The sequence below is a fragment of the Glycine max genome, chromosome 5 (assembly GCF_000004515.6).
Source record: "Glycine max cultivar Williams 82 chromosome 5, Glycine_max_v4.0, whole genome shotgun sequence".
Lineage (NCBI taxonomy): Eukaryota > Viridiplantae > Streptophyta > Magnoliopsida > Fabales > Fabaceae > Glycine > Glycine max.
Window position 1 is genome coordinate 36027542 of NC_038241.2, and position 21497 is coordinate 36049038.

General features: G+C 32.2%; 3 protein-coding genes and 1 non-coding gene across 6 annotated transcripts; 3 read left to right on the forward strand and 1 right to left on the reverse strand.

Annotated features, from left to right (window-relative positions):
- Window positions 1-355: 355 nt before the first annotated feature.
- Window positions 356-3898, forward strand: LOC100817357 (transmembrane emp24 domain-containing protein p24delta3). The gene is made up of 4 exons (XM_003524965.5): window positions 356-638; window positions 2518-2730; window positions 3199-3275; window positions 3582-3898. The coding sequence occupies exons 1-4, from the start codon at window positions 438-440 to the stop codon at window positions 3724-3726; spliced, it is 636 nt and encodes a 211-aa protein (XP_003525013.1). The 5' UTR covers window positions 356-437; the 3' UTR covers window positions 3727-3898.
- Window positions 3899-6279: 2381 nt separating this feature from the next.
- LOC100818247 (F-box protein At1g10780) lies at window positions 6280-9139 on the reverse strand. 3 transcript variants are annotated; one of them, XM_003524967.5, is made up of 4 exons: window positions 8848-9139; window positions 7616-8362; window positions 6737-7017; window positions 6280-6658 (listed from the first exon to the last, which is right to left on the reverse strand). In XM_003524967.5, exons 2-4 carry the CDS (start codon window positions 8358-8360, stop codon window positions 6422-6424), a joined length of 1263 nt encoding a protein of 420 aa, XP_003525015.1. In that variant the 5' UTR covers window positions 8361-8362; window positions 8848-9139; the 3' UTR covers window positions 6280-6421. The 3 variants fall into 3 exon arrangements, with proteins under 3 accessions (XP_003525015.1, XP_014631220.1, XP_014631219.1); XM_014775734.3 differs by lacking the exon at window positions 8848-9139 and adding an exon at window positions 8739-8792; XM_014775733.3 differs by lacking the exon at window positions 8848-9139 and having other exon boundaries at window positions 7616-8824.
- A 4118-nt stretch (window positions 9140-13257) lies between these two features.
- Window positions 13258-15065, forward strand: LOC100818786 (pathogenesis-related thaumatin superfamily protein). The gene is made up of 3 exons (NM_001255345.2): window positions 13258-13355; window positions 13926-14589; window positions 14705-15065. The coding sequence occupies exons 1-3, from the start codon at window positions 13295-13297 to the stop codon at window positions 14841-14843; spliced, it is 864 nt and encodes a 287-aa protein (NP_001242274.2). The 5' UTR covers window positions 13258-13294; the 3' UTR covers window positions 14844-15065.
- A 5698-nt stretch (window positions 15066-20763) lies between these two features.
- Window positions 20764-20874, forward strand: MIR394E (microRNA MIR394e). Its single transcript, NR_126683.1, has one exon. It is a non-coding gene; the product is annotated as a microRNA MIR394e (primary transcript).
- Window positions 20875-21497: the final 623 nt, after the last annotated feature.

The following is a 21497-nucleotide window of genomic DNA, read 5'->3' on the forward strand; positions in this document are numbered from 1 at the left end:
GGTGAGAAAGAATTCATCATGTTTTCAATTAGACTGAAAACTATTAGGAATCAATTTGACACTATATACAAAAATTGACTCTTTATTTTTCAATATAACATTTAAAATTATGTCATATGTGATATCACACATTTACTAACGGTGTTAGGAGACTACTAACGATAGAGACTACAAACGGAATGTAAAGTTGATGATCATTTTAATATTTTTTAAATCTCAAGGACCAAATTGACAACATCTCCACAAATGGGAGACTAATTTGATACTTTACTCAAAAATAAAAATAATAAAGAAAACAATAAACAAAAAAAAAAACTGAAACCATAGAGCAGGCCACCTAGATATAGATCCAATCCAAGGTGTGCATAGAGAGAGAAAAAAGATTGTTTGTTGCTGTGTTGTGTGCATAGAGGGAGAGAGAGAGTGTGGAGGCTGCTATGGGGAACAGAGCTATGTTAACGCTGCTACTCTTCTTCTTCTCGACCAAATTGTTTCCTTCCGCTCTGGCTATCTGGCTGTCGTTACCCACCACTGGCACCAAGTGCGTCTCTGAAGAAATCCAACACAACATTGTCGTTTTGGCCGATTACGTCGTTATCCCCAGTGATCACACCCACAACCCCACCATCGCCGTCAAGGTACTCTTTTTCCCTTCCATTACGACACCCTTTTGCGATTTCTGTCATGGGTTCTTCTTCAATTACTCATTAGATTCTCTTTCCCGTCTTCTGATTTGTTTGGTTCCTTGATTTGCGTGTTGACGGATTTGTTTTGTCGTGGATTTGCTATTACTATTCAGTTTCGGAAAATTATTTTGTGTTGTTGGTAATTTGAAGGGCTTTGCAGAGGTGCTGCTTGCTCAACTGATTACCTGGAAGACCATGTTGTGGAAATTTGTTAATTTTAGGTCTTATCTTTGGGTATTTATCATCCCATTGTCTTATGTTGGCCATGAATTTTGCGTGATTCGTTTGTGGTGTTATAATAATGTTATGAATTTTCATAACTTTGTTTTGTTTTTACATATATTTATCAGTGAATGTAATTTTTATTGCTTAAAACTACTCCCAATTTCTTGGTATATATGTCTGTGGAGACTGAATGGTCTAGGTGTTCGCGCTGGAGAACACACACGCCAGGCCCCAGGGGAGTCCTAAAGCTCGGTATGAACTTAAAAAACCATAGCGTGCCTCTACTATGTTGACCTGTTGTAACCCGGATAGATCACAGCTACTTGATGAGTGTGTTCTCTAACGGTTCCCACCATTTCGGGGAGTGGCGTGCATTGTACCTCCCTCACATGTAACGAGGGGATGGTGCCAATGGTGCCTTAGTCATGCGTGGGTTGAATCTAGAATCTCGCTATACTGGACCCAGGGCAGGCCTAACGGTAAATAAGGCTTAAAGCAAACTTTAAAAGAACCTTTTTTAATTTAAACGTGAGAGCTAAATTTGAGGCCTTTTTGTTAACATATGACATTTTTTTTCATTATATGGGGCCTTTTTTGCTTTATAAAAACTAATAGAAAATATTTTTTATATGGGCCTAAAGCTTGAGTTTTAGTTACCTTACCAGTTTACCCTTGTGTCGGCCGTAACTGGACCTGAAGGTTCAAGACCCACAGGCTCTTTAAGCCCCAAGACCGTGATGTGATATGGTGAGTCAGTTATAATTGGATGGTCAGTCTACAGACTTAGGTCAGTCTACAAGTGTGGGCCATCTATATTAAGTGAGGTTTGATGGAAGTTTTCTTACTCAGCTGGTCTAATTCTTGGCCAGACAGTCCAATTTCATTGTCATTGAGCTCATTGAATAATTTGCTGCTGGAGAAGTGGTGGTAATGGAAAGGCAAAAACATCTTAAAATATGGTTTGCACCCATAATGGTGGAGATTTCTTACAGCATGGTTCACAGATAGTATTCTTGCTATGTTGAGTGGTTGCCAAGATCAAAGATGACAGAGTTGGAGACTTTAATACTGATGGGAACAAATTATAGCTCTCATGAGAAGTTATGTATCATTAGATACACAAGTAATAATAACTGTCATGTTGGAAGTATGTAGTGTGATGTAGAAGGGTGTTATCTGTGCAGTAGTTCTGTAAGTTTGGACAGAGAATAATCTCTATAGTAGTCATAAGACTGGGGAACTGCAACCCTTTTCCGTATTGTATGAATTCTGTGATTCAGTAATGAAAAAACCACTAATTTATCAATTGATGTTCTATCAATACCTCAGCTACCTGGGGCATGGATCCCTTGCATGATAACTTCATTTACAAACTTTCATGTCTGAACAGAAATAAGGTTTAATAATTTTGAAAAAATGTTCTTGGAAACATTTTACATTTCTACTAAGTAATAATAGTTTATTTTCTGTTGTTTAGACTTGCTTGTGTTTATGTGTTTTCAGGATGTAATTCTGGTTGGCTCTTGAATGACAACCTTCTGATACAGCTTGTTATAAAGGTCTATTACTTGTCTCTTGGTTTCTAATAGTAATTTGTTTCCTTTAGGTGACATCACCATATGGAAACAATCTTCATCACAAGGAGAACACAACACATGGTAATATTGCATTTACGACTCAAGAGGCTGGGAACTACCTTGCATGCTTCTGGGTGGATAGCCATAGTCAAGGAGTTGTTGAGGTTAATGTAAACCTTGATTGGAAAATTGGAATTGCAGCCAAGGATTGGGATTCAGTTGCTAGAAAAGAGAAGATTGAGGTAAACTTCCAAGAGATACGCATAATTTTGAATCTCCCTACACTATAGGTAGATAGAACTTAAGTGTTTTACCCATCAAGGGCTGACATTTACTCTAGGTATAATAAGAAATGAGTTCAGAACTGTTTTAAAATAGTTTTTAAGAGCTTCTTAGGTTTGTAGTTTGCTTGGAGTAGTTTTGCACTGTGAGCTGAAAGCAGTTAGTAATTGCGTGTGAATTGAAAAAATTTGGATCCTCTCATGTTCCTTATTTGATGTTCCCCTCAAGTTATGAGTGGAAAAGACACTATAGAATGTTTAATGGACCCTACACAAATAATGGTGTATTACTATAGTTTCTTTTGTATCTTTCTCTTTCATAACATAACGTGAGAGGATCCAAATCTGAATTGAAATCTATACCTAAACCTTTTTATCTTGAATGCTTCTCTTTGCTTATTTTTGTCTCTACACGTGATTGATACCTAGGGAGTCGAGCTTGAGCTGAGAAAGCTAGAAGGAGCAGTAGAGGCCATCCATGAGAACTTGCTCTATCTTAAGGGAAGGTAATTCCAATCACATCAACATCTTCCCCTGTAAATTGTTTATTGCAAATAAAAAACTTCGTACCCCATTGCCCAGAGGCTCTTCGCTATGCGAAGGTATGGGGGAGGGAATATTGTAAGCAGCCTTACCCTTGCATACCTTGCATATGCAAAGAGGCTGTTTCCGGATTCGAACCCATGACCAACAAGTCACCAAGGCACAACTTTACCGCTGCACCAGGGCTTGCCCTCAAATTGTTTATTGCAAATAATCTTTTAAAAACTTTTCATATGCTTAATTTTTGTTTTTTTGGGTTATTTATTCAGGGAAGCTGATATGAGGACTGTGAGTGAAAAAACAAATGGCAGAGTGGCATGGTTTAGCATTATGTCCTTGGCTATGTGCATTGCAGTTTCTGGTTTGCAATTGTGGTATTTGAAGCGGTACTTCCAGAAGAAGAAGCTTATATAGATTAGTTAATTTAATTTTATTTGTGATACAGCAAACATATAATAACTTAAAAGAATTTTTATGAACACTATTTACAAGTGTAGACAGAAATTTTTGATACCACAAGTAGAGTTTCCAACATTTCTTTTCCACGGATGATTACTACAATGAATTGTCTTGTATGATTGGGGGATATGAAAATCTGCAGATAAGAGGGAAAGAATTTTAGTGAATGATACTTGAGTAAAAGTGGGTCTTCATACCTGCTTGTTCTTGTTATAGCTACCATCTTTGCGTTTGGAACTACAGGGTAGGACAAAAATTAAGTTCATCAAGGAGTATTGTTTTTGTGTGTTCAATCATGGTTGTGTTTCAATTGCTAATGCTGTTGAGGATGTAAAGGTCTGTTTGGTTAATTGCTTTGTGTTTAGGGGAAGCCCTTCATAAACACGCACGTAGTATGCGTTTAGTTATATGTTTTTTTTTAATCCCTCGGTTTATCAGGATTTTTTTTATATTAATTCAGAGTTCGGTTGCGAAATAAGCAAAGTGGTCCCTTGGAATGTGAGTCAATTAGATGTATAATGGATTCATAAACATATTATTACTCGTTGAAAAGTTGTTGACCACGTTAAAGAAAAACAAAACGTGAGAGATTTTTATCTTTTTGGATGTTAATCTAAAACTAAGTCTGGTAAACTCTATTCTAATAAAAAATTAAAAACACATTTAGATGTTAAAGTTGGCAGGGAAATACTTCGATGTATGTAAGAAAAACGTTAGGAACATACAAAATCATACCAAGGTAATTTATATCTCATTTGATTATTAAAAGATTCTCTGAAATAGTGTGGTTCTTTTCTTTCTTTCTTTCTTTTTTTTTAGTGGTTTTAAATCTAAATCTGAAGTTAAATAACGTTAGGTAAACAAAATTTATGCTCCAAATGTGATCATTATTTAACAAAAAGTATATTAAAATAGAAATTTTTGTCTTGAATGAATATTTTGCATAATAAGTATCTAATTAACTAATTTTTATTTAGCATTGGGGGCAAACTTATCATTCAATCATATATTATACATTTTTAAAATATAACTTAGATGTATATGTCATTTTCATATTTATTAATGTACATTTTTTTAGAAGTACTTTGCTGATCGGATAATTTTTAATACAAATACATTAGATTTTAACTATATTCAATCTTCAAAAGCCATAAATCCTCTAATTAAGGACAAAAACAAAGTATTGAAAACAGAAGACCTGTTTGTTACTTCATAAAAATAAAGACCTATTTATTTAGTGAAAAATAGATTAGGAAATCAGCATTAAAATAAATTAGCGACGGGCGCAATTAAATAAAAGTTTATGCTATTAGTTTATAACTAATCTAAAAAAAAAGTTTAGAACTGCTGTGTTTGATTTTTTTAATAAATATAGTCTTGTTTTCATTTCTTAATAAAGATGGTAGTATTTTATATTAAAATAATTATTTAAAACAAAAATTTGCATGATAGAAGTTATTTCCGATTACTTGATGTCCAACTGCCAAAATATCCTTGTAAATCTTATAATCCACATATAGGCATAGCATAATACAACAATTAAAACAAAAACGTGTGTGAATTTAGTCAACATTCTTATTCAATAAAAAATTATCATACAAGAGTTTATTTACTTAAAATTTATTAAAACATGTTAAAGAAGTTATTTTAATAAATTTGTTAAAATAAACTGAAAATATTTTTAAAAAATTATAAATTTATTTTCATAAATGTGAATAAATTATACAAAATCCTTCCAAACACATCCATATCCATTGTCAATAAGTTCAATTTGTATGAGATGCTTTCCAATACAATTTAATTCATTGTTTGACACGAATCATACGGGCCTGTGTTTTAGTTTTATGCTAATTTCTCACACCATGTGTATATTTTATTTTAATATAAAAGTTATGATACAAGTTAATATAAAGACACTTTTTAATTACATTTAGTAATTCAAAATTAATTTGATCTAATTTTAAAATAAATGAACACTTTAGATGAAACACCAAACAAAACAAAGCAGGATTTTTAATTTGTTCATAATTCATTTAATTGTTCTTATTAAAGATAATGCGTAGACAACTTAAATAATCACCATAAGCTCCTTGCTTATTGCAATAGTCATTTTTTCACATCTTTATGAAATGTAACATAGATATAAAAAATTAAGATAAAAAGAAAAGAATAAAAAGAATATAAGAAATATGATGAATAATATAATAGGGAGGAAAGAGAATAAAGGTGAATGAAGCTCAAGAAATTATTGGTGTTCATATTTAACTCGTTACCTGCTGGCTGCTACTATATTTTTTTTGGTACGAAAAAAAATATACAATACGCACTCTTCATGAAAACACTTCACATCAACGGTTCACTGTTCATCTTAGCTTCCATAATTGAAAATGGTATAATGTAATAATGTATAATCCTTTAAACAGATAGAAATTAAAAAAATCATTAGGATCTTTAAAGCAACTGCAATATTTTGGAATCATGACAGGGATGCTAAATTTATTCTCCAAATTTACTAAAACGACAGTCAATTTTCAAATGAAGTTCAAAATCAATACAACAAAATCGTATACCAGAGAAAAATTTAACAGATAATTAGCTCCAAAGAAAAAGTGTCTGAAATTAAGAAGGCATCAAGAAATAATAATGGGCTTTATTCTATTCGAACTATGTTATGGTTCATATATCTGAACCGGCAAATCTCGTCAAAAAAATCATCAGCACTACTATGGCAGCTCTTCATCTCAAGAATCTTTATAACCATTCTCCTAAGATTTTTCCCGTACTTCAGCAATGATTCAAGAGTACTCATTTTCTGTTCAGCATTAAGAGGTGACCTCACTGTGATCACAACCTCCTCCAAAAACGGAATCCCGAATCCTGAATCCACCTGTGAAATATCCTCATTAGATGAATTGAAATATTAAATAACACCTCAATCAGAAGGGTAGAATTATTATGAACTTACATGTTTGAGACTGTTCTTCTGGCATAGAGCTGCAAACATGGCTCCATGAATATCAAACTTTTGTAGCTTTTGATGGCTGTTGAAGAAGTCAACAAAATCAATCTCTGGAAAGGGTTGAAGTGCATCATAGTCCCCAGTGAATTCAACCTTCATATAGAGGTGTTTCACCTTACTTGCCAATCTCAGCATTTTGCAAATGGCATCCCAGCACCACTGGATTCCTCTCATACACAGATACTCCAGAGCTGAAAGATTTCCAAAATCAACCATATACACTCTCCCTGAAAGCAAATAAATTGAAAGGAAAGTAAGTTAAACTCAAAAAAAGGGGACAAACATAAATGCTTTGGGTATTATTCTCTAATCAAAACTGGAGTTTCATCTCAACATTAAGATCAGTATAGGTTATCAAAATAAAACTCTAATTCTAAATCAAATATAATGCTAAAAAATATATATATGAATATGTATCTAAGTTTTGTCCAAAAGACAAATTCTGGAGATTACTTGAAAACAAGGACACAAAAGGAGATGGACAATGTGATTGACCTACAATCTCAAATATTCTATCTCTAATACACCACTCAAGGAAGAACCCTTGGGCTTGAACTGTCAATAAAAGGCAAGGATTAAACTCTATTGTCTATACCACTTAGTGTGTTTGCTTGTGCGTTTGTCCATAATTTCAAGCATAAGCAACATGAGTTCATTTTTAGTGGCACCAAACCAAACACGCACTTAACTTAATCCCAAAGGCTCTCATACCATGTCACGAACAAACAATCCCAGAAACTTAAGTAGAGGCACAAATGATTGTCTGACAGACAACAGTCAACAACAAATATATAAACACAAAAACCACTTTAACGAGTTAACTACCTGCACTGTTGGATATGGAAAGATTCCTCAAATGCTTGGTTTCAGGGACCCTAATCCAGCTACAGCCTTGTACCTCAAGGGACTCAATTTGCGGGGAAGTCAAAGTGAGAGAAGAGTTCCCCATCCCATAAAAATCCAGCTTACACTCCTCCAAACATGGCAACTCAATAGAGACCGACCTAACCCCTTCACATCCAAGCAGCAACAACCTGGTGAGAACCGGGCATGAGCGAAGCACCACACTCAACACAGGGTCCTCCAACCTTACACCGATAATTTCAAGGTTCTTGAGGTTAGGAAACACATCCCATTTGGGGGAACGCACCATCAACACACCCCACAGTTTCAGAGACTCCAAATTCTTAGCAGCACCAATATAGTCCAATTTGGAAGGGCTTTCATGGAAGCCCCGATTGTCAGCAAGGTTGTCCATTCGGAGCTCGAGTTGAAGAAGAGTTTGCCCCGCCAGTGAGAGCCATGATGCAAGGCCATCAGGGGAAAAGGGGCTATACACAATTAGCTCCTCTAACTTCACCACTCTTGACACCATTCTTTTGATGATATTGTCAGCACCCTCAGAAGAAGAAGAAGGGGTTTCAAATGAGCTGCGAGGAAAGTAGAGGGTTCTGATGTAGGGAGTGGAGTCCTTCCATCTCTTGGAAACACAATTGCAAGATGACACGTCACGAGCATTGGTGATTCGGGACAAGATGCATTGGAGAATGGCATCAGGCATAGAATCCATAGCTGGGAGCAAGAATGAAGAATCAAATAGATAATTGTTAAAGTGTACACAGATTTAACACCATCTTTCAAAATCAAAACCAAGCAGTGATGAAAACAAACACAACAACAAAAGTCTTTTATTCACACCATGTTATTCGGCTTGGTTACAACTTACAACAACAACAAAGATTATTCTTTTATGCGGTTATGAGAGAGAAAAAAAAACACGAATTTGGTAAGCACGGTATTGGAAGAGTCCATAAATCTGAAACAAGAATCCAGAAAACCCAAGACATGGATTAAACGGTAAATTTTACAAGTTTAGCTGTCGGTAACAGATAAGCTAAACTTGTAAAGAATCTTATTTTTAAGCAATAACTATAAAGAATAGTAATACCCAGATGAGAATTGACGCATATGTGGAATTAAAAAAAAACTAGATAGAAATGAAAGTGGAAAGGATGCGTGAGGAGAGAATGAAGGGAGTGAGAATTGACGAGGCTTACCTAATAATGGAAATGGAAAGATCTGGATGGCATAGCCGAAATCTCTTTCTCTCTCTTAATTGGAGATAGAGAAGAAGAAGCGGGAGTTTGAGGAAGACATCTTTTTATTTTGGTATTTCGAATTTTGAAAACCATACCCTCACAATATTTAAATATTTTCTCTGAATAAAAATACACAAAATACAACAAAAATCTGCTGCGCGTGCGTTTCAATGTTTCATTCTCATTGAGTTGAAATGCCCAGAATTATGTTGAAACACAGCTTAACCTAATTTCAGGTAAATTTTCATATACGGTGAATAGTGATACACTAATATTTAATGAATAAGTTGAGGCTTTACACTTTTTTTTTCTTCTTGATTTTATTTTTTACCTTTAGATTAATCTTGAAAGTCCCAGCCAAAAAAGATTAATATTAAAAGTTATGAAGTCAACTAGTAGTTAATACTTGATGATTTAAGTGGCAATAAGTTTTGTTTGTCTTAAATAAGGCATTGTATTTGAGTCTTTAAAATGAAAAATAGGTGTAGGCCTCCTTCCTTAAGTTATGCTTTACTTATATTTTTTTCTTAAAATTTATTTTAGCTAAATTACTTTTTCTATCTCTTTATTGTTAAATTTTTTAATATGATCTTTTAATTGCTAAAATATATGTAATGCGACTTTTTTTTTTTCTTAATGATGACGTTAGCCTGATTCAATAGAAAATAGACACATCATTCCTACACATCATTCCTAACTTTTAAATTGTTGCTCAACTGTGATCTCCACATTACAATCTCTCCCTATTCAACCCATTCAAGAATATCGCACCATATAGTAGCCTCTCTATCTTCCTTCGCATTGGCTCCAATATGGCTATCTTCGTCTCTTTATAGTAATCCTCCATGCTATGGTTGCCCACGGTAAGATTTTGCAATTTTTGGTACAAGTCTCAATAGTAGTGGTTGGGCACAAATCTCCTCCTCCTCCTCAAGGCATTCATTTTATCCCAATCTTAATTGTAAGTTTTATATTTCTCCTTTTGTTTACACTTTACAACAAGTTGGTCCTCCAAGTAATTACATAATAATAAAAAAAACTAATCTATGATAAGTTTGATTTTCTTGACTTCAGAATAATTATGAAACTCAAAGATGAATTCGGTCTTTCTTTTCCATTTAAATTTTAAGATATGCCCGGAAAATGGACTTACCTTAAAACATTAGTATCTTCATTTTTATGTCCATCGAGTTTTTCATCTTCCTTATTTCGATTTTTTCTATTATGTTCAAACTTCCTATGAAGACTTCCCACTAAATTTTCTTTATTATCACTATCATAGTAGTCTTTGTTCTCATCTCTAACACCAACTTTTCACCTCCAAGAAATATGATGTGAGTATTCCTCAAGAGTTCAATCAAACTCATCCTCTTGTCGAATTACTCTTATCGCCCCTCAACATGCGCCTCATTTCTCTTAATATTGTCTCCATGTGTAGTTTGAGTTCATACTCAAGATTGTCTCCCACCATGTTACTTGAAAAAAGAAGTTAGCAAAAGAGTATGACATCACTACACTCCCTTACGTGTTTCACTCAAGCAAATAGAATTGCTCAAACCACCCATGTTTACATTCAAGAATTTAGCTTTTCCCTCCAATGTTCTTACCACTCTTGTCTTTCCTCTCTCTTTAATTCTAAAACTAATTTCATGGAGAAATAATCAAACCAATATATATTAAGAATTCCTGTAGTATCCAAAATGTGCAAAGTATCCCTAAGAAAGAAAAGATGATCCAATATTGATACAGTGAAGTAGATAAATATACAGAATTTCAAAATTCTGAAAAAAAAATGCACTATTATATAAGAATTGGTGATATTGTAGCCGGATTGATGTTCTTGGGATCGTCCTTAAATTGGAATTGTAAGAAAACCTTGATTTAATGCCAACGAGAACAAGAGTCAAACCAAATGTTATGGAATACTGTGACTCGATGCTCTATAATGGACATAGAATTTGGTATGATTCGCATAATGACCCACATCCTATGATTAATCCGAAATTTTGGAAAATGAAGATACTACAATCAATTATGAATGGTCTAACTGATAAGTTATTTTTTTAGCATCACGGAGAAACTTGATAAACTAGAATAGTTCACAAATAATAAAACATAATCTCTCTCACTTTAATCAACAATTAATCAATCATCTATTCATGAAGAAAGGATTACAATATGTAGAAAACTAGAAATCCTAGTTTTAGATTTGAATTAAAGAGTATATGTTAAATATGAAATAAAATTCTAACAAAGAAAAATGTTACACAATTAAATATGAAATTCTAACAAAGCCGGGGATGCTCTTTGTTTTACTCTTAAACACAATTGCTGATAATAGTTTTTTTTACTGTCCTTAATGGGCTCTTGAGATTTGTAGAGAAGAAGGGGAATAATGGAATGGTCTTGAACAGTCCTTGAGAGAGATCTCTAGCATTTTCAAAGTCAAGTTTACATCAGGCTATGTTTTGTCGTTACTTGTTACATGCCCATTATAATCGAATCTATAGAATCTGCATCAGAAACATCTGGGTGGGATCAAGATGATATCAACAAGTACAGGAAAGAATAGTAAGACATAAAACTTTTAAAGTGGAAATTTGGAAAGAATAATAAGACATAAAACTTTTAAAGTGGAAATTTGGAAAGAAGTACACCTAATAATTACGGTTTTTTTTAACAAATAGGGACATTTTTTTTTTCTTTTTCCATTTGAGGATTGATTTTAAATTATTATAAATTTTTTTTTTTACAACTTTAGTTTATTTTTTTTTTAATTTACGACTTTAAAATTTTATATGTTTTTTTATCTTATGACTTTGAAGTCGTTTTTTTAATTATGTTTAAAGTTTTTTGTTTTACAATTTTTTTTTATTTAGCTGTATTTTCTTGTCAATCTTTTTTAAAAATTGTAAATTTTATTTATTTAATTATTAAATAAACATTTTTATTTTTACTTGTTATTAGTTTTTTAATATCTTGTATATATTTTTTATATGTATTTAATATGTTATATATTTTTTAATATTATTTTATTTAATATATTTTATATATTTAAAAATTATATAATTTTTTAATAATGTTATTGAGTTTGATTTATTTTGTAAATGAAATAAAAAAACTAACATAATGTTATTTAATATATTTTTTAATATTTGTTTTATTTTAAATACTTAAATTTTAAAAACTAAAATTTTAAAATAAATATTAAAATATTTTATTACTAATATTAACTTATAATTTATGAAATAATATTATTTATTTTGTATAAAGGAATTTACTATTAACAACGTCTAATAAATTAATAATAAAAATAATTATTAAATTAAAAACAACACAGTACATTAATATAAAATGAACAATATAAACTAAAAAAACAAAAAAATTTACGTCCATTTGATAGAAAAGCCAATAATTACTCTAAACTTCTGCAATCGCTATGATCTAGTTTGGAAGAAAGACATAGTCACATAGATGGTTTCTTTCCAACAAAATCCATGAAAAGAAAGTGTCAAAGTCATCAAAGTATGAGAAGAGAGAAACTCCCTTTTGAGGAATTTAGAAAGATCAAAAGCACTAAAAGGAAAGCTCCTGCCAAGTTCAGTACAAGCTTTGTGATAAGGCATTTTTTATTTTTCCGTGGACATTGAATGGACCACATATAGAGCCATGGCCCAAGGAAACAAATAGATCCACGGCGTGTACAGTTTTTGAATGCTTTGCTTTGAGATTCTATGTTCTAACTGGAAAAGTTCCTTTCCAAGATAGGCATCACCAAGGGAAGACATTAGACAAGGTTTGTGCTAATGAATCAGGCCCATTCAATTTTAAAAATATTGTAATTTTTTTTTCATGTCTATTCTGTGATTCTGCAATATGCACTATATATCGTCGTGTATCCCAAGTGGCACCATTTTCCCATAATTTTATCGAAACAATTGAAAAAGGAAAAGCATATGTGAGATTGAGAATCGATTTTTATCTGACCAACCAAGTGAGTTAAAACATAACACTTTATTTACATTAAAACAAAAAAAAAACAACAAAACTTTTCCCTCCCTTTTCTCAAGGCTAGGACAAACCAGTGAATAAATAGCGTCATTGCAAATTTGGTTCTTGTAAAACAAGAGAAAAACAGAATAAAAAGAAAAAGGAAAGGCTTGTAAGATCAGTGAAAAGTGCGTAAAGGTGCAGAACATATGAATTTTAGGATATCAGTGTGACATAAATGGGCAAGGTATTTTTTGCCTGATTAAGCAAGGAAGCTTGTTCAGGCTGTCAGTGTACACAAACTCTCTTCCTCACGTATTCTTCCATTGTCCTCTTCAATCGCACTCATAAATAACACAACCCATCACCACATCAAATGTCACATAACTAAGAGACAGAGTGAGAGCAATAGTAGATGGCTAGTCCACACATTGCACTGCTGAAACTCACCTCCATCTTCATTGTCATTGCCTCAGGTAATTCATTCTTTTAAGCTTTATTTGTTGCCAACCTTAGTGAAGCAAAAGGAGCATTTAGAGCCTGACAAAATTTTGATACAGTTCCTTAAATGTTTTTACTTTTGTTTTCCAATTGGAATTGAAGTTTTACCTAGTAAACATATTATGACCTTTAATATATAAACTTTTATTATGTGGATTACCGAGATGAAACTCCAATTCTAATAAGAGAACAACACAAAAAGGCACGTTTTCTCTTTTAAAGTCTAATGTTTTGTTTGGTTTGCACAAGTGAGGCTAGCCCTATGTGTAGAGTTTCTTCCATTCCCAACTTCCGATATTCCTATTTCGATTAATATATTAAAAAAAATCAAATTTCAACTGAATATTTTTCTTGGTTCATCACTAACATAGTTGGTAACTAGTAATCCTCTGCCATTGCAATGCATACTAAATTCTCATCATGGAGTTTTGAACCAAATTTTAAGTTCTTAAAACAAGGAGCTCCTTCACTTTTGAAAAAACAATTTGCCCGAGTTAGATGAAAATTTACTTTTATGCTTGCTAATTTGACGTGTTGGTTGGCAGCACCTGAGCTGTGTGGAAGCAGTAAGACTTTCACTCTAGTAAATTACTGCAAGGAGACAATATGGCCCGGAATAACGCGCAGTGACAACCACAGTGGCGATGGCTTCGCATTGAAATCTGGACAATCAACTGTATATACTGCTCCTGATGGATGGAGTGGGAGGATATGGGCTAGAACAGGCTGCAACTTTGACAACAATGGCAATGGAAAGTGCCAAACTGGTGGCTGTGGCACCAGCATAAACTGTACTGTCCCTGGAAGCCCTCCAGCAACAAGTGCTGACTTCACTCTTGGTGAACCTGATTTCTATGATGTTAGCCTTGTGGATGGTTTCAACTTGCCTATAGTAGTGAAAGCTATTAATGGCACAGGGAACTGCAGCACTGTTGGCTGTGATGGAGATTTGAGGCAGAACTGCCCTTCAGAGCTTGCTTCTAAGGACAATGACAAAGTTATTGCTTGCCGGAGCGCGTGTGACGTCTTCAATACTGATGAGTATTGCTGCAGAGGAACTTATGGAAACCCTGCAACATGTTTGGCTTCAAACTACTCCAAAATTTTCAAACAAGTGTGCCCTGCAGCATATAGTTTTGCACTTGATGACCCAACAAGTCTAATAACTTGTTCAAAAGCAAACTTTGTTGTGATATTCTGTGGATCAAGGTAGGTTTGGTCTCGAAATGGGAACACATCTATAATTGAGTGCATCATAGAATTATACATGATATTTCTCATATCATTCACCACTATTTCTTCTGATTATTCTTGTTGAATGCAGGAATCAAACAGCATGTTCCTATCAAGACAAGCAGGTTGTATGTAATCGACCAAATAAAGCTTATAAAGCCATACCGCAGAGCTGGTGGGTTCTGATGCTCCCATTGACATACGTGTTCAATTTAAGGATCACACCTTAGCCAATTATGCAATTGAAGAACTTCTCTGTGTTATATTTTTTTTGTTTGTTGAAATTCTCTTTGTTACAATCATTAATTCATTTTAACAACATTGATTTTCTTTGAGCTAAACACAGAGAAGATGCTTCTCAATGTATTTTCTTTTACCTAAACACATTGAGATGAGGATGTCCTCAAGCATTAACGCATGATATAAAGAATTTTCTGCCTTGGAAGTTCAAATTTTTTATCTATATTATTTTTTTCAATCCTAGCTAGGCCTCAGACAATATATCATCTGAGTGGGACAACTGAACCAATACAACAACAAAATCTTTTGTGACTCGTGAGTGATTCATGTTTACGTTGGTTGCTGAGGGCGTAACACAATCCCCTGTCAAGAACCGGAACCAATACAAATGGTTACAATTGATGATAATTTAATGTTAATGTAGCACATTGCAAGTTTTAGGATTAAGCACATTTCTTGTAACAATATAGAAAAAGAAGCAACTAATAACTAGATCTGTAACAGAATAATCGAGTCGACAATTGAATGTGGTTGGCTACGCCAATCGTCTATCTTAAACCTAACAAAGAATCTAAAAGTTCAATTTGCACTCATATGGATGTATGTGAAGCTATTTGCATACACAAAAGAAGCATACTCAGAATTAAGCTTAGGGAAGATACCTTTCTATATAAACCAGCCTTCAAAAGAAATGGAATGGAACATCTCATCCATCTTTTCTCATGGGACGTGTTAGCACATTTTATTGTCTTCCATTGGGGTAACACTTTCAATATATAGCGTAGTTCCATTTATAACCCTGATTTCCTTAGAAAGAATGAACAATGTTTAATGTTGTTTCCAGCAATAGGGAAGCCGCAAACTGGAAAATGATCCCAAAGGTTGCTCTCTAACCGTACAAAATTGCTAAAACTACCTATCTCTGGCATTCCATGCAAGAAGAATTTAATTTGAATAAGTTAATCAATAATTGATTATTATTTGTTACTATAATAATGACTATCGACTTTTGTATTAATTACTCTAAGAGTGATACTGTTAGGTACTAGGACAAAGGGAAGGCCTTGTATTCGAGAACAAGATAAAATTCCTATTCTAAACTACTAAAAATTAAGTGCAAATTTCTCTTCTTCTCCTCATTTCTACTCGTGATAGCTTATTTATAGATGACCACATTTTGGATAATGGACCCACATGGTCAGCTAGCACTACACATCTAACAAACTAGCACTAAAACGGTTACAATGGAAATGGGAAGGTGGATAAGAGATAATAACAAACTGATATGCAATAGTAACAGAATGATATGCAGAGGATATTCTTCGTTAGTGGATTCACATGTAATCACGTAGGTGAGTGACCCTCTTGGGCTTGTCGTGAGGTGTGCTGCAGCTAGTGTTGCTAACAGATATTCAAAGTTATTTCTAATTGTAACACTATAAAAAAAAAATCACTCACCATATCAAAACTATACCAATACAACAAAGCCAAAATATAATTTTAAAAGTTTATGGGAGAATTTGTTTAAACTTAAGAAAAATATCTTTAAAATAATAACTTTTTATATAAGTGTTCTTTTTAAGAAGTAAATAAAATTTGTTTCTTAAAATAAGTATAAAATTGTTTTTTAAGCACAAACAAACAGTTTAGATTAACATTTTAAAAAAATAAAAATATTAATTATTTTATTAAATAAACATTTATTTTAATAAATAAGTTTAAAGAAACTGATCGTGTTTCTTTACATTTTACATAAGCTACCCAGACAACTGTATGTCACTGTCTTGTATAACGCTATCTTAATTTCCTTAGTCCTCAGATTCCTTTAAGTAAACATCCGAGCTTCTTCACTTTCAAACTACTAGCTAGGGTAAAGCTTTCTTTTATTCATTTCTCTCCATAACTGCAACACCCATGTGATGTGAAGGTCCTAGAGAAGAAAGGGCAAAATGTAGTTAAATGAGGACGATGATTGCAGAAGATAACATGCAGCAATCATCCCTGTGAACAAACTTCTACCGAGTCATGAGAAGCTTAGATTAATATATATATATAACTGCTCATATCCACACCATGTTGGTATGCGTTATCACTCAACACCAATCAACTTTATCAAAAAAAATTATTAATTCTTTTGTTTCTCAAAATTTAATGTTACGATATTTACGTCATCATTACCTCTCTCTTGTATTACATCATTCTTTTTTTTTTTCATTAAGATTATTGTTATCCTGACATCATCATTACCACGTTCTCATCGCTATCACTATATGATAATAATAATAATTATAATGATAATAATAATCATGATAATAATAATGAGTTAATTAAAATATTTTAAAAATTAATGATTTTTATATAGTGGAATTTGATTGTTATGTTATTTTAATTTTAAATGATAAAATACAATAATATCATCTTAAATTAAATATAATCTAACGCTTCCGATGTCCCTACTAAAAAAAAGCACGTGACTCCATCCTCTTTTGTTTCCGTTCAGCCTCCTACGCACAATTGAAAAAAAAAAACAAGGCTTTGCAGCGCAGCCATTAACGAATGGAATCGGTAATTTTTAAGACTTTGTGCCTCTATTGAATAAAAGTCCCTCACTAGCAGAAAATATGTAATTGCTGCGCAACAAGGGGTGTGAATAAAAAACCATATTTTGTTGTCATTATCCCAATCAATTCAATCGCCAAATAATAAAAAAGAGGGCACTCTCAAATTGGATAAAAAGAAATATCAAATGCTGTGATTTCACAATTTTGAATATGATTATATGAATGAACCACTGCTATACTTGCTGCAATGATGACTAAACTGATATACGTGATCCCAAAACATGTGCCTCTTAAATCTAAAAACCCCCTTTGTGTTGCGCATGAATTACACAAATATTGGGATCACCGTGTACGGATAAACCCAACCCTTTCCGATTAATCTTTGTGCAGCAATTACACAAATTCCCAGATCCTCAAATACTCATAAAAGGATGGTTGTTCATCAATTTGAATAAAAAATCATCTAATATTGTGATTTCACAAATTGAGTTATGATTAAGAAAAGGATATTGAAGTGGTATACGATGAATTAATTAAAATCCATTGTTGTTATTATTATCTATTTTAATGATATAAATGCCAAGCCAATTTAGTTATACACCTGTAATAGCAACAGGCAATTGTTAATAGCTGCTTCCCTAATTTTCTGCAAGCTATCACAGGCACAGGCACAGGAGGTAATTGCCGCAAAGTCTTATTTATTTTTTGTGTGTGCCCAGAACCAGGAGACTCAATGTGAAACCAAGGAGAAGGAGTCACATATTTTGTGAAGTAGTTAGGTTTAGGTTATAAGCATTAGATTATATTAGAATCAACGTCTAATAATTAGTATGACACAAAGTATACGACTATAATTTGATCCATATATATATATATATATATATATATATATATATATATATATATATATATAAGTTATATATAATTATTAACTTCTTCAAATTATAATAAAATAGATATAATTTAGTTGATTGAAAAAAGATGTAAAAATTATTATAAATTTTTTGATAATGAATAAAAAAAAATCTTCAAATTACATTAATCAACCAAACAGCTAATATTGTTACCCCACCAACTTTGATTAATAGTACCTAATCCTCACATTTCCAAATATTTCTCTCTAGCTTTCCAAAGGCTCAAACCCTAATTAATGTTCTTTTGCACAAGTCTCTTTAGCTTTCATACACCTTTTATCTTCCTGTGATATACAATAAGAACACAATGAAATAGTTTTTTTAAGCCTCTCGTTAAGGATAAAACTTAATGTATTGGGAAGAACTTTAGTTAGGCAGATGGGACAGAAGTGATGCAGTTTTGAACTAGCTAGCAATATTCAATTAATGCTACTAGAGGGGTATTAATTTGTATACTGGATTGAATCGTTTAAAGAAAAAAAAATCATTTCATTCAATCAATTTTTAATTTCTTTTAATTTATCATTTAATTGATTTGATTTAAAATTTAAATGGGATCCAACCCGATTCAAATATAAAACGATTTAGATTAAATCAATATTTAGTTTTAGTCTTACTTTTAAATAAAATGGTAATATATATAATGATTATAAAAAATAATTTAAAATACAAAAATATCCCATTCATAAGTCAAGTCATTATATGTTAAGAGTATAGTGTAACTCTTCAAATGTGTATCATTAAACAGTTAAGTAACACATGTTGTTGAGTTTAAAAAAGAGGAGTTGAGTTTTATTCTCACTAATATACTCTTAGAAAGAGATGACGATCTAATATATTTATATAAATATAAAAAAAGTTACACAACTTAATAAATATGTTTATGCACGTTGGTTAAAATATTTAATAAAAGATTATCTTTAATTAAATACATTTTTCATAAATAAATATATGTTATGTGATAATTTTATAAATATAAAAGCAATAAAAAATAAACATGAGTAATATAAAACATTAAAAATAAAAACATATGTACAAGTATAAGTTGTTTGGTTGGATTAAATTGAATTGATTTTCAAAAATAAAATCGAAACCGATCCCATAAAAAGTTTTATTTTTTATTTTGTTTTTCAAATTTTTGGATTGAATTTTTTAATTTTTATTGGACTAAATATCAGATTATTTTTTTTTACTCCTATATACTTAAAGTTGGATTAAATTTTTTTATCATATAGATTATATTTACAAAATATAATTAAATCAAAATTATTTAACACTTCATTGATATACATCAAAAGTAATGAAATATATATTTAAATATTATATATATATATATATATATATTTGAAAATAAGAATTATTTAATTATATTCTTTATTACTTTTAGTTACCTACATTACAAAATTCGACACAGATAATCTTTACAATTGTGCTAGATTACTTGCAGATGTGGGTTCATACTTGAAGATCTTGTTATGCTTTTAATGAATAAAAAGTTTAGACGCAAAGGCATATGATTGGTAAGAATATTTTTTTTAATAACATGAGAATGTACATGCTTTACACTCCATAAAAGTTTGTAGTGATTATGATAGAAAATGATTATTTGGTATTTTCAAAATAAGGAAAAAAACATACTTCTAATAATTAAATTATGGAACAGTTAATAATGATCGATATTCAAAGTAATCTTTTAAAAATGTGCATGTTCTTTCCATGTTTATTTTATATACCAACCATTGTTTTGCTTATTATGTCCAGAGACATTCAGGTTCCAAATTAACTGACCAAAATATCATTCAAACAAGACATTAAATTGTTGTAAATATATATAGTTTTCTTATAGGATATGCACAATAAACGTCAAAGGTTGAACTGATAAACAGTGAGTTGACAAATTAAATAATTAGAAACTGAGTGGGAGACATGGCCAGCCCATTTTGCATCCTCCTTTAGAAGCAAGTCAAAAAGCATAGTAAAATCCCAATGCAAGCAAATAGCAACTTAACAACCATGGTCAAAGAAAGCCTCACTATCTCCAACCATGTGCAAGATAATTAGCAGCAAAGAGTTGCACTCTAAGGGCACAAAAGTCTTTATTGCAAATGAGAAGCGGATATTATTGTCATATATGCACAACCCCTAAGCATATATATATATATATATATATATACACACTTCTACAGACAAAACAGAGGGATTGAAAGTCTTTGAAAACAACAGAAGCTAGCCACCAAGGGGCCAAAATATTCCGATAACTCCATGCACGCTTATGCACCTTCTTTCTACAAAAGCCACTCTTATTTCTTCCTCATTATTTACTCAAAACCTACCCATAATCTCTTCTTTAAATCTCAGCCAGATCGAATTTCCAAATTTCCTTATGCTTTCTCTTTGCTCTATATAGCCTCTAGGGTTTCTCAGAGGCCTGATTCCATAGCCATTTTGGCATTCTGTCCACCTCCATTAATATTAAATGGGTTGTTTTAGAATCACCCCCAAAATGGTGGCAGTTGGAGGTGGCCAGTAGGCCAAACGGGCTCTGTGAATCTGTCTCCGAGAAACCCCTTGTGGGCTCAATTCTCTTTCATAATTCTCTTCTCAATAATTATCTTCTTCCACACCATGCACATGTTAATTGAGTTATACATTTACGTTTGTCTTTAATTTTGGTCTCAGTCTAATTGGTTTTAATTTTGCAGGTTCCTACTTATCAGAAACGCGTCCCTTTCTTTGATGATGAAAATACTATGTATACTAAAGGAGGCAAGAATACTTGATGAAAATAACTATGCTTTGAAGGTACTTAGCTTTTTTTATTTTATTTTTCCTTGTAAAGAGGATCTTGGGGGTGGAAGTCAATATTAACTCTGACGCGTAACTTATTGATCATATACCTATTATTTTATTTTGTTAGTGTTAACTTAAGTCAACCACCAAACTTGAACTTGAAACGTGAATAGGTAAATACTTTTTAGTATTTAACTTCCCTTTTTGTTAGTGTCCTGAACTTTTGTCTTGGCTATGATGATAATGTTGCACCTTTTTACAAGTCTAATTAAACCTAAAGTGTTGTGGATAACTGCATGCGCTTCCACTTGTTCAAAATCCATTGGCTAACAGAAATATTTTATGACCCATTGTAGCGGTTGCAGCATTGGATTCCTAG

What these genes read in the sequence shown, in the direction of transcription:
- LOC100817357 (XM_003524965.5), top strand. Translation starts at nt 438, where the DNA reads ATGGGGAACAGAGCTATGTTAACGCTGCTACTCTTCTTCTTCTCGACC. An exon ending in ACCCCACCATCGCCGTCAAG is followed by an intron (nt 639 to 2,517) that starts GTACTCTTTTTC and finishes TGTTTCCTTTAG; the next exon opens with GTGACATCACCATATGGAAA. An exon ending in CTAGAAAAGAGAAGATTGAG is followed by an intron (nt 2,731 to 3,198) that starts GTAAACTTCCAA and finishes ATTGATACCTAG; the next exon opens with GGAGTCGAGCTTGAGCTGAG.
- LOC100818247 (XM_003524967.5), bottom strand. Translation starts at nt 8,360, where the DNA reads ATGGATTCTATGCCTGATGCCATTCTCCAATGCATCTTGTCCCGAATC. An exon ending in TTCCATATCCAACAGTGCAG is followed by an intron (nt 7,018 to 7,615) that starts GTAGTTAACTCG and finishes ATTTGCTTTCAG; the next exon opens with GGAGAGTGTATATGGTTGAT. An exon ending in AGAAGAACAGTCTCAAACAT is followed by an intron (nt 6,659 to 6,736) that starts GTAAGTTCATAA and finishes GATATTTCACAG; the next exon opens with GTGGATTCAGGATTCGGGAT.
- LOC100818786 (NM_001255345.2), top strand. Translation starts at nt 13,295, where the DNA reads ATGGCTAGTCCACACATTGCACTGCTGAAACTCACCTCCATCTTCATT. An exon ending in CTTCATTGTCATTGCCTCAG is followed by an intron (nt 13,356 to 13,925) that starts GTAATTCATTCT and finishes GTTGGTTGGCAG; the next exon opens with CACCTGAGCTGTGTGGAAGC. An exon ending in GTGATATTCTGTGGATCAAG is followed by an intron (nt 14,590 to 14,704) that starts GTAGGTTTGGTC and finishes TGTTGAATGCAG; the next exon opens with GAATCAAACAGCATGTTCCT.